This window comes from Medicago truncatula, chromosome 1, assembly GCF_003473485.1.
Source record: "Medicago truncatula cultivar Jemalong A17 chromosome 1, MtrunA17r5.0-ANR, whole genome shotgun sequence".
NCBI lineage: Eukaryota > Viridiplantae > Streptophyta > Magnoliopsida > Fabales > Fabaceae > Medicago > Medicago truncatula.
This window is the reverse complement of record NC_053042.1, coordinates 32,709,626-32,721,834: the sequence shown is the minus strand read 5'-3', so window position 1 is coordinate 32,721,834 and position 12,209 is coordinate 32,709,626. Positions and strand designations below refer to the sequence as shown.

At 35.3% G+C, this 12,209-nt stretch overlaps 2 protein-coding genes across 2 annotated transcripts; both read left to right on the top strand.

The window, feature by feature from the left end:
* The first annotated feature begins 12 nt into the window (after positions 1–12).
* On the top strand, positions 13–1,582 carry LOC112420093 (protein MAIN-LIKE 2-like). Its single transcript, XM_024778723.2, has 2 exons — positions 13–678; positions 762–1,582. The coding sequence occupies exons 1-2, from the start codon at positions 232–234 to the stop codon at positions 765–767; spliced, it is 453 nt and encodes a 150-aa protein (XP_024634491.2). The 5' UTR covers positions 13–231; the 3' UTR covers positions 768–1,582.
* A 1,868-nt stretch (positions 1,583–3,450) lies between these two features.
* LOC25484051 (probable LRR receptor-like serine/threonine-protein kinase At1g67720) lies at positions 3,451–9,486 on the top strand. Its single transcript, XM_013612800.3, has 15 exons — positions 3,451–3,942; positions 4,619–5,150; positions 5,371–5,882; positions 6,162–6,294; positions 6,467–6,538; positions 6,625–6,693; positions 6,770–6,841; positions 7,049–7,117; positions 7,203–7,357; positions 7,441–7,676; positions 7,793–7,919; positions 8,003–8,071; positions 8,165–8,351; positions 8,447–8,582; positions 8,961–9,486. The coding sequence occupies exons 1-15, from the start codon at positions 3,867–3,869 to the stop codon at positions 9,288–9,290; spliced, it is 2,775 nt and encodes a 924-aa protein (XP_013468254.1). The 5' UTR covers positions 3,451–3,866; the 3' UTR covers positions 9,291–9,486.
* The last annotated feature ends 2,723 nt before the right edge of the window (positions 9,487–12,209 follow it).

Here is a 12,209-nt window from a genome sequence, read left to right as displayed (position 1 = left end):
TAGTGGCGTGAAAAATTAAAATGCATCAACAACGGAAAGAAGATAGAAGAGATGCATGATGATGACACCAGACCTATCATGGCTGCACGGTGGTGGGAGAACAGATTGCAGGGCACCGACCTTGGTTGACTCCAAGATACCAGCTACAACATGATTGACCATGGTCTGATATGTGCCATTGTGTAGAGGTGGCACGAGGAGACTTCCAGCTTCCACCTTCCATTTGGGGAGATGACAGTCACACTTGATGATGTGGCCTCTTTGTTGCATATCCCCATTGACAGCATGCTCTTATTTGGGTCTGATACGGGTGATGCTCTTATTGAGGTCGACAAGACCAAATGTGCACATTGCCGATTTAGCTACCTGGAGAAGATCTTCAAGGAGCGTTTGAAGGAGCAGAGGGATTTGGCGGCTGAGTATGGTGAGACTGAGGAGGTGGAGAGGTTGCGGGACCAGGTTGTCCGCATATATTTGCTATACTTGGTGGGGATCACGATATTCACTAACAAGAGCCAGTGGGATGTTGATGTGGTCTACCTGAAGTTCTTCAGAGACCTTGATCTTGTTTCTAGTTTTTCATCGGAAGTTGTGGCACTAGCTCACTTGTATAAGGAGCTCAACAATGCTGCACGTTGGAACTGCAGTCAGGTGGCAGGATACCTGACTTTGTTGCAGGTATAAAATAAAAACTATGTTTTATTTTTTTAAATGTAAGTGTATATGGTTTGTATATTTATATGTGGTTATCTTTGGTGCAGACTTGAGTGTTTCATAACTTCCCAGGTATAGGAAGCAAGGATGTCTCGGAAAATTATGTAGAGAATCAGTATCCACGCGCGATGCTTTTTTTTACCATTGTCTGGTTTAGGCACAGTGGACCACTACAGAAACTATCTCGATACGTTGGATTTGACGAGCGTTGTCATGGCCCCATATGGAGTGCACCGTCAGGCACGTCAGTTTGAGCGGGTCAGCCTTTACTCTGGATGGCCATGACATATGGAGACCGCATGATGAGATATCTACCGGAGAGGGTGCTTCGTCAGTTTGGGTGGGTTCAGACCATACCGAGACATCCCGTTGAGAGTGCAGCTGTTGATGTTAATTTGGCTGAGATCACAAACCGCTTTCTCCGTGCACTTGATTATGATGACACCTCAACAGTTAGGAGAGCCTGCTGTTCATGGTGTGGAGGCAGAAGATGTATATATCGATTGGTTTTATCGACATTTCCATCAACACATGATTCTTCCAAACATGCCGGTACCGGTGCTGAGGCCACCGGAGCGTGAGATCCTTGATACGCGAGCTGCTCAGGAGGATGAAGACCTTGCATACTTACAACTTAGCAGAAGGATGAGCCGCATCAGAGACCACATCTATGCTGTGATGAGAAGTGGTCTGGTGCCGAAAGAGACTGAGGAATAGCAGCATTTAGAGGACGCGTTGAAAGAGGTGCATGATGGGAAAGTTTACCGTCGTCGGGGAGCTACTGATGGTGGCAGAGGTGGTGGCAGAGGTGCTGGGGGTGTAGTTATTAGGGATTGATTGTATTTTATTTACTTTCAATGTTTGAATATTTTGGATCATAATGTTATGTAACATTTGGATAATTATGTTTTATTAATGTTTGAAAATTATATTGTGTTGTTAATTTCGATTTTATAACTTGATTTTTTGGTTTGCATATGGTCAAAGGCCAACAACATTGACTAAATCTGCTCTAAAACGGAGGCTCAACCAAAACAGATGGCTTCTGCCTCTGTACTGATGCATTCCGGATTATATAATCCGAACATGTTTATCACTTTCTGGATTATATAATCTGGAACCGTCGTTCACCACTCACTTTTGTTGACTTTCAACGGGGTGATTTACACTATTCGGATTATATAATCCGGAAATGATATAAAATGTTCGGATTATATAATCCGAATTCATCTATTCATCACTGACATCTTCATCCATCATGGTGATGAAATGCCAAAATCCACGAATAAATCCGAAATTAATATTTCGGATTATATTTTCCGGACAAAGGGTATTTTGGGAAAAAATTAGGGCGCGCGAGGAAATGTATAGAATGGGAAAAGTAATAGTCTTTTTTATTAATCCAAAACAACCGAACTGCATGTAATATTTTTAGGCAAATTTTACGGTACACTCAAAAATTTGGGTGTATTGGTACACCAAGTCAACAAATTAATAGTTAAATGTGTTATTTTTTGAAGAGAAAAATTGTTTTCTATCACCTACAATTATAATAATTAAATCTTATTTACCAAAAACATCGAAGAAATAAAATTTAATTTTTCTGAATTTTTTGTACTCATAATAGAGAATTTTGATTATTTTTTACAATAAAATATAAAAAAAAAAGTAGTATCATTTTTATAAACAATGAAATGACGTTTTTTTTTATAAAATGACATTTTCTAAAATATAAATATCAACAAATAACTCTTTATTCTATAAAAATAATAGTTAATTTAAAGATTTTTGAAGTAGGAGTATCGATATACTTTAATTTAATCTACAGGTGTATCGTAGAAGTTCCCATATTTTTATGCAAATCCGATCCAAATACACCGAACATCCTTACTCTTATCTACTTCCTTTTTCAAAACGTCTCTTCCAAATCAAAGGCACTATGAATGGGGCGAATTGGTTAAAGAAAAGTATGAAACTGGTTCTCAGTTGTTTTTTAGTAGCTGTTTGAGTATTAGGTAGATAAAGCTAATTACTCCCCTTCTTTTTATCATCTACATACACACTTTATTTATATAGTATAAATACGTAGGTTTCTTAGTATACTTAAACCTTAAGAAAGTGCTCTATTATTAAAATAGCTTTGAATTTTCATTGTTGCCAAGGCATATCCAGTGTTCTTAATAAACTAAATTGCTCACCTAAAATGCTTTTGATTCCATCCGAAGTCCAAAAAGCAAAAAAGTATATAGGCAGTAAAAATCTATGTTAATTCTGTCATCTTTTTTTAAAAGTTAAAGGCACGCTTTTATCAAGGTGTTCTTTTTTATGTTTAAGAACAATATTTTGCCAATAACAGAGAAAATTGGGTGATTATCTTTTAGAAAGGTCATCTAACTAAAAAACCAAAGATGGCTGAAAGTCATGCGGGGATCTCGATTGACAATTTGGTTTCACTCTTGGAGCATCCATCTAGTATTGGGTATTGAGTTTTTTATCCGATAGTTAAGTAAGAGTAATAAAATAATCATAAAATATTATGTAAATACTAAAATATCTTTAATCTATATCTATATATTTTAATTTAAAGAAAGTTAGCTCTAAACATTTAGATTCATCAACCACTTTAGCTTAATCATTTGTTTGAATTATGCATAAATAATCATGTACATGATATGTTGTTATATGATTGAAGTTAGTCTTCTTGTAAAAGATAAATATGATTTGGGATATACTACAATACAACTATTACTACCACTGCAGTACACAAACTTTATGTGGGTCCTTATACGACCCTCTGTCGTCAAAGGCAAAAGTATAGGTACAGTGGTCCCACACACAGTATCTCTATGTCCTCAAATGAAACCTCTCTGCAAAGCCATGCTCCCCTCCCACATGCACTACTATCTCTCAACTCTTGCTTAGTCGCTTTACAACTTCAACAATATCCTAAATCCTAAATACATAGTCCAAATTATTTCCATTAATTAAAAAAACTCCAATATTAAATCATTAATCAATATATATATAACATTGGTTGTTTTGAGTGTGATTCTTGGTTTTATATAGCAGCACAAAACACAAGCTTCTATTCTATTTCAGCACGCTTGCTTTATGGTTAAGCTTTCTTACTGAAGAATTTTGCATAGTTTGAAATGGAACCTTTCTTCCTCTTCTCTCTCTCATTCATTCTTCTACTTTTCTTCCCTTTTTCCTATGCCCAGATGCCAGGTATTTACTCTTGCTCTACTCTCTTCTTTTTCTTCTGCACCCTTTTTTTCTCTTCCACTGGTTTCCATAAAGATTGAGTCCCTTTCTTCTCTACCAACCATTTTTGTATGCCTTGTTTTGTTATCTTGCATTGGTTCTTGATAATATCGATGCTTCTTTTCCATGTTGTGACTTCCTATTCTAACCAACTTTACCAGTTCCTTTGTTTTTCAATTTCCAAAGATTGTATCCTTTTGTATTCACTTTCACATGCATATAGCTTATTGTGATTTAGCATGGATATATCTTTACACAATGGAACATTGTGATTAATCTGTTTTAGTGTTACTTTGTTTACATGGTGGAACTTAAGAGATGTGTTTCTTGCTGTGTGATATTATTACAGTAGATGGAAAGATATTAGTGATGATGAACAATCCTTATTGAATGAAGATTATTTGATTCTTTAAATGGAAGTATGTTTGGAACCTGTAGTGAATCATTTCAAGATTAATATCACGATCATTCATATTTGTTTCAATTCTCAATTGGCCTTTTTTTTTTTCTAACAATTTTGTTGCTTGATTTGATTTCTTTGGTAAAATTTGCCTATTAGAGCTTATAATTGATTGCACAATTAATTCACTTCATCTATGTATTTTTTTTAATTTGTGATGATATTTGCCTTGTTAAACAGGTTTTGTAAGTTTGGATTGTGGAGGTGATAAAAATTTCACTGATGAAATTGGTCTTAAATGGACTCCTGATGATAAAATTTCTTATGGAGAAATAAGCAATATTTCGGTTGCTAATGAGACGCGGAAGCAATACACGACACTTCGACACTTTCCTGCTGATTCCAGAAAATACTGCTACACACTTGATGTTGTCACCAGGACAAGGTATCTACTGAGGGCAACATTTTTGTATGGAAACTTTGATAACAACAATGTTTATCCGAAATTCGACATTTCTTTTGGGGCTACTCATTGGTCTACTATTGTTATATCTGATGAAAACACTATAGAAGTAAGAGAGCTTATATTTTTGGCTTCCAGTCCTACAGTTAGTGTATGTCTATCCAATGCAACAACTGGGGAGCCATTCATATCTACACTTGAACTTAGGCAATTCAATGGCTCGGTTTATTTTACATTCTACGAGGAACACTTTTACCTCAGTGTTTCTGCGAGGATAAATTTTGGTGCAGAGAGTGATGCTCCAGTCAGGTAATGAGCCGCTCTATGTTGCTTTATAGTCTTTTCGTTTGCAAATTAGGCCCTGTTTGGATATTAAGCGTTTATAGTAGAACACTTATCAAATAAACGGTTATGTAAAACTCTTTTTATACGCAACAAAGGATAAAATAAAGTCAAACTGTTTTCATATAAGCTATAGTCATTTTCATAAATTGCATTACTTAGGAAGCATATGTTTCTGCAATATCAGGTATCCCGATGACCCATTTGACAGAATTTGGGAGTCAGATTCTGTCAAGAAAGCAAATTACCTTGTTGATGTTGCTGATGGAACCAAGAAAATTTCGACTAATGTGTCCATTGATGTTAGAGGTAATGGAGATGAAATGCCACCAGTGAAAGTAATGCAGACAGCTGTAGTAGGTACAAATGGATCTCTAACTTACCGGTTGAACTTGGATGGTTTTCCAGCCACCGGATGGGCATACAGCTATCTTGCAGAGATAGAAGAATTTCCGCGAAATGAATCTCGAAAATTCAGGCTAGTACTTCCAGGACAGGCTGATATTAGTAAAGCCGTGGTAAATATCGAAGAGAATGCTCTACGCAAATATCGTCTTTATGAACCAGGATTTTACAATCTATCCCTACCCTTTGTGATGTCCTTTAAATTAGGAAAAACAGCTGATTCTTCCAAGGGTCCTCTTCTCAATGCTATGGAGATTAATAAGTATCTAGAGAAAAATGACGGCTCTCCTGATGGTAAGCATCCACCTCATGATATGTTATAGAGTAACTATTTATAGCATGTTTGTTTAAATACTGTAGTCACTGCAAACTGAGAAATTGAGCTTCCAAATGCACTTCCTTAAAAAGGAAAAAAGTTTCTTCTTATAAAAGGTTGTTTAGAGTGCTTTGAAGAGCAAAATCAAAAGGACTTATAATAAGTATGTCAATTGCAATATAAAGAGTTCTCTGTTAATTTATTTTTTTGAAGCATCATGATTCATGTATTTAGTACTTGGGTTGGATGGTTTGCAGGAGAAGCTATATCTAGTGTACTTTCCCACTACTCTTCAGAAAATTGGGCACAAGAAGGGGGTGATCCATGTTTACCTGTTCCATGGTCGTGGGTCCGATGTAGCTCAGATCAACAGCCAAGAATAGTTTCAATGTAATTGTTCATATTTCTTGAGGTTTTTATTTTGTCTGTACATTCATTCATATTCCTGTTGGCTTCTTCATTCCTAGCTTAGCCTCAAAAGAAAAAAAGGTCAAAACTTGTTGTAAAGAATGCAAAATTTGGTGATCTGATGTCAGTTATGTTGCGTTGTTGGTGGTAACAGTTTGTTGTCTAGGAAAAACATGACCGGAGACATTCCTTTGGACATCACTAGATTGACCGGTTTGGTTGAACTGTAAGTTTATATTACTTTTTTATTTGGCTTCAGTGAAACTTCTGATGTCTCATGTTTTATATATCAAACTTGTGTTATGGTTTCAGATGGCTTGATGGAAATATGCTGACAGGCCCAATACCAGATTTCACTGGATGCATGGACTTAAAGATCATGTAATTGCTGAGAAATTCATCCCTTATTCATATTTGTTTAGTTTTGAGTTAACTAAAACCTTTTTTTTCCTTTCAGTCATCTTGAGAACAATCAGTTGACGGGTGTACTCCCAGCCACTTTGGGGAACCTTCCAAATTTGAGGGAACTGTAAGCAATCTCAAATGTACATGAGTTGTTTTATCAAATTGAAAATTGGCATACTTCAATACATATAAATATCACTTATGTGCGTAGAATTGGCGCGTGTGCGCACAAATATGACTGACTCTTATAAGTCATGTTTAAATAATAGTCAAGCTATTATGCTAAATACTGTTTTGTTTTGATATTAGATTATGCTTATTACTGATGCAGGTATGTCCAGAACAATATGTTATCTGGAACTGTACCGTCAGAACTTTTGAGCAAAGATTTGGTTTTAAAGTGAGCACTGTTTTTATATACTGAACTTAAGCATAATGTAGCATTGCACATGTATGACAGCTACTTTTATTTCTGTCCTCAACAGCTACTCTGGAAACAACGGTCTTCATAAAGGTAGAAGAAAAAAGAACCAATTGTATGTGATTATTGGTTCAGCACTCGGGGCCGCCATTCTGCTTTTGGCTACTATTATATCTTGCTGGTGTATGCATAAAGGAAAGAAGAAATATCATGATCAAGGTATGGTTCTAAGTTAAGTTTATACGTCATTTCTTTCTGAGATTTGAGATGATAATACCTTATGTACTTGTTTGCACTTGCAGACCACCTTATTTCTCACTCTACTCAAAACCTGGAATCTAAAAGTGATGGTCATGCAGAAATTGCTCACTGCTTTAGTTTTTCTGAAATTGAAAGCTCTACAAATAATTTTGAGAAGAAAATTGGCTCTGGAGGTTTTGGAGTTGTTTACTATGGGAAACAGAAAGATGGAAAAGAGATAGCAGTTAAAGTTTTAACTAGTAATTCCTACCAAGGCAAAAAAGAGTTCTCTAATGAGGTAACTTGCATATCATTAACCACTTTCAGTGATCTAACATAGCAGCCGTCACGACTTAATTTGCCGAGTTACATTTCCATGTAATAGTTATACTTGGTTTCATGCCTGTGATTCAGGTGATTCTTCTGTCAAGGATACATCACAGAAACTTGGTACAGCTTCTAGGTTATTGTCGAGAAGAAGGGAATAGTATACTTATTTATGAGTTCATGCATAATGGAACTCTCAAGGAACATCTTTATAGTAAGCCTGCATGATTTAAATCAAGTAGCAATAATGAGTTTCCATATGCTTAATTATGTTTTCTTGTGCCTAACTTCTTTCAGGGCCATTAACGCGTGGACAAAGTATCAATTGGATTAAGCGACTCGAGATTGCCGAAGATTCTGCCAAAGGTTTTTATCATTTAAGACTACTGTATTAAATACTAATGACCCTTTCTCTTACTTCAGATCACAATGTATTGACTGAATTATGTGTTTGTTCAGGGATTGAGTATCTTCACACAGGATGTGTCCCTGCAGTTATCCATAGAGACCTAAAAAGCAGCAATATTCTTCTTGACAAGGACATGAGAGCCAAGGTTTCAGATTTTGGACTTTCGAAACTCGCTGTTGATGGAGCCTCCCATGTTTCTAGCGTAGTTCGGGGTACAGTAGGATATCTGGATCCCGAGTAAGGCCTTAAACTATTTTTCCCCATTATTTTGCTTGTTTCCTTAAGTTGATTACATAACCAAAGTACTTATCATTTTAACTTTCACCTGTCAGGTACTATATTTCTCAGCAGCTGACTGACAAGAGTGATATATACAGTTTTGGGGTGATTCTTCTTGAACTCATATCTGGTCAAGAAGCAATATCTAATGACAACTTTGGTGCTAATTGTCGAAACTTAGTCCAATGGGTGAGGCTTAATTTCTTTGTAATCATATAATTATGCCACATAAATGAAATTATTCAGTTGTAAATTCCTATTTAATTTTACAACATAGGAAAATAAAAATGATAATCACACATGCACGTGTACTATATATATAGCGCACATGCAAATTTAAACGGTGGTAAGGTAGTAGAGTTAATGCTACATGTGTTGACGGTGTAAATGAGTTTTACACTAACATCTGATAAGAATTCACTGCTTTGCCATCTATCAAACCCAATGAACCATGTTTCCAGTTAAATATAGATACATGATGTAATCCATCTATATGAAGATATACATTATAGATTATGTTGAGTTACATTGATTTACCTAAACAATAAAATGTGTCATGTGTGACAGGCAAAATTGCACATTGAGAGTGGAGATATACAAGGAATAATTGATCCAGCATTACGCGGAGAGTATGACCTACAATCGATGTGGAAGATAGCAGAGAAAGCGTTGATGTGCGTTGCAGCACACGCACACATGCGGCCATCAATATCAGAAGTAGTGAAGGAAATTCAAGACGCAATTGGTATTGAAAGAGAGAGGGAAAGTAGCATTTCAGATGAGATGATGACAAGAAATTCAGTACACTCTTCCATCAACATGGGTTCTATGGATCTTGCTGCGACCGAGAATTACCTAGCTATTGATGATTCCATTGCTAGACCCACTGCACGATAGTGTGACCGTAATGTAATGCCACAATTTTGAGCTACCTTGTGCGACTCTTGCTTTCCATTGTTTAGAGTGTCACAAATTTGACTTGACAAAACCCCCATTTTTGGTTTATTACTTACTTAGCAAGTAACCAATTTTATATGCTCTTTTAGACTCTGGACTCCTAACTAGTAACTATCAAACATACAATATGTCAATATGATCTGAATTCCCATACGTATCTAACAGAATACTCTTCTAACGTACAAGCGATATGCAGTTAAATTATAGGATGTTACATAAGCCTTCATGTTTTGTCCTTTGTAATGGGTAGTGGTTTGTATGTGTTTATATATAAGCTACCCTAGCCTCGATTTCTCAAAAAATAAGAGACTTTTTTGTTGTATCAGAACAAGTGAACAACATATCCTCATTCGAGGCTAAAGGGATAAATGCTTGTAGCTTAGGCCCTACCTGACATGCCAACTCTAGTACGCAACCTTTTTATTTTTATTTTTTATGTATTGTTCATTTTGATCATTGTATAAGCCTCACACTTTTGTCCTTAGTTTAAAGGGACCAGATACTCTAATAATAGCACGCAGTTTTACACAGTTCTCAATCTCTGCCGTTCATCTCAGATCAAACGGTTGAGAATAAAAATTGTATTTTTAGTTAAAACAATCTTGGTTGTCAAATTGTGATCAAACGACTATTATTGGTTACAACATCCCGCTGTAAAAGCAAGGAATCGTATTCCAGTTTAAAGACGTCTTAGTAGACTGTCCTTAGTTTAAAGACGTCTCAATGGATAGAGGATTGGAAGTTTACAAGTTTTTGGCCTTGATTCTCAAGCAACATGAGGATTTTTTGTGTATCAAAACAATTAATGTTTCGACGTGAAAGTCCACACACTATCATGTTTTCGATGTATTTTCCATTTTTTTCATTTTGGGTCTTGAGTAGACCCTCACATTTTTGTCCTTTGTAAAAGATGGATTTATGGGCCGAGGAGTGTAGGTGTTTATAAACTATCTTTAACTTCAATTATAAAATAATATGAGACTTTTTTGTGTATCATAACAATACCCCTGAGTTTAGGCTCAAAGGACAAAAGGTTTGTAGCTTAGGTCTATCTGGTGATCAACTCAAGTTCGCTACATCGTTTTTTCGATGTATTACTTGCTTTGATCTTGCGTAAGCAATCACGATTTTGTCCTTAGCTAACAAGTGTATCAGTGTATAGATGAGTGTTCACAAACCATAACAAGTGTATCCGCGGATAGATGAGTGTTCACAAAACATCATTAACCTTGATTCTCAAGCAATGTGAAACTTTTTGATGTGCTAAAACAGTAACTCCGGTTAATGATAAACGGTTAGGGGGCATGTAAATTAGGCCCCTATGTGGCGAGTCAATATTCTGACCTCAAAGTATGCACCATTGCGTTTACCAAATATTGACCCTTTTGGGTATTTGGTAAGGTCTCATATTTTTGTCATTTTTAAAAGGAGTCTTTGTGGATAGAAAATGTATTTGTTTTTAAACAATTTTTAGCCTCATTTCTTAGTTTTTTTTTTGCCGTAGAAGTTTTGATGATTAGTGCATCAATGTATGAGGCTCAAATGCCCCCGAGACACTTGTTAAAAAGTTAAAAATAGAAAGGAAAAAAAAAGACGATTTTTACATTGAAAATAACTCATTTTCAACTTTCAAAGAGTATTATACATATTTTCCAAGGTAACATTTCATTTTTTAATTCCTTAACAAATGCCTATGAAACAATTATTAGCATTTCTCATATTTTATGTTATTTTTCAAGTTTTAGGAAATAGTTTGTTAACAGACAAATAAATGTAACATCCCATACTTTGGTAACAGAGACAGAGACTGCATCTTAGACCCAAAAAAATTTTACCTGACAACTATTTGTATTTTTTCTTCCATAATACGCCCTCCGTTCCAATTTTTTTTATTTTAATACCATTAATAAAAGATATTTTTGTAAAGTTATCCATAATTTCTTTTTTCCATACACAATTGATTACATTTCTTAATATGTGTGAAATGGTCAAAACAATTTATAATCTAAAATCGGAAGGAGTATAAGAAGTTTAAGTTAATTGGATTATAGGGCTCATGAGGGCTAAAACATGTTTCAGGACTCACACTCGATATGCATAAGCTGAACTCGAAACCTTTTTTAGGTACGAGCCATCACCTTATCGATTGAATCAATTTTTGTCGTGGTAACTAGAGGAGTCAAAACGGATTATCTGAGCCGTTTAGGACCGACCCTAACAGGCTTCAGGTTTTCTAGGTATGGGTAAAAAAATCCTGTTTAAATATGGACTTAAATGTTACTATCCGAGCCCGGTCCTTTACGGTCCGCGAACTAAACGAGCAAACCCTTAATTATTTTCAATTTTAAAACGCTATAAAGATTACCAAGAAATTTTTTATAAGCATTATTTTTTATTCACCCAAAAATTACTTGTGTGGCTAAAGAAAAAGTAAAATCTTTCGTGCTTCATAGATGTCACTAATTTATCCATTAATAAAATATTACTAATTTATTTAACAATTTTAATTATGTAGGCCAAACAAACTACCCGTGACACATACGGACTAGCCCTAATGGGTAGCATTCTATTTAGGGTCGGACTAAATATCCATAAAAAAATTTGGACGAAAATTTTAAGTCCCTAACCCTATATTTTATTCAGATTGACAAGCTTACCCATATGAACTAACCCATTTTGACGGCTCTAGTATTTGGTAACTACATGTACTAACAATGTTTTTTTTTTAAAGGATTAATGATATTTTTGTTGAGACATGTCATTTAAACAACCAACAATTTATGAGTCAACCGTATCTATACTAAGAATATAGATATTTACACGAAAATCAAAATAGTATAGAGAAAATAAAAAAAAAAG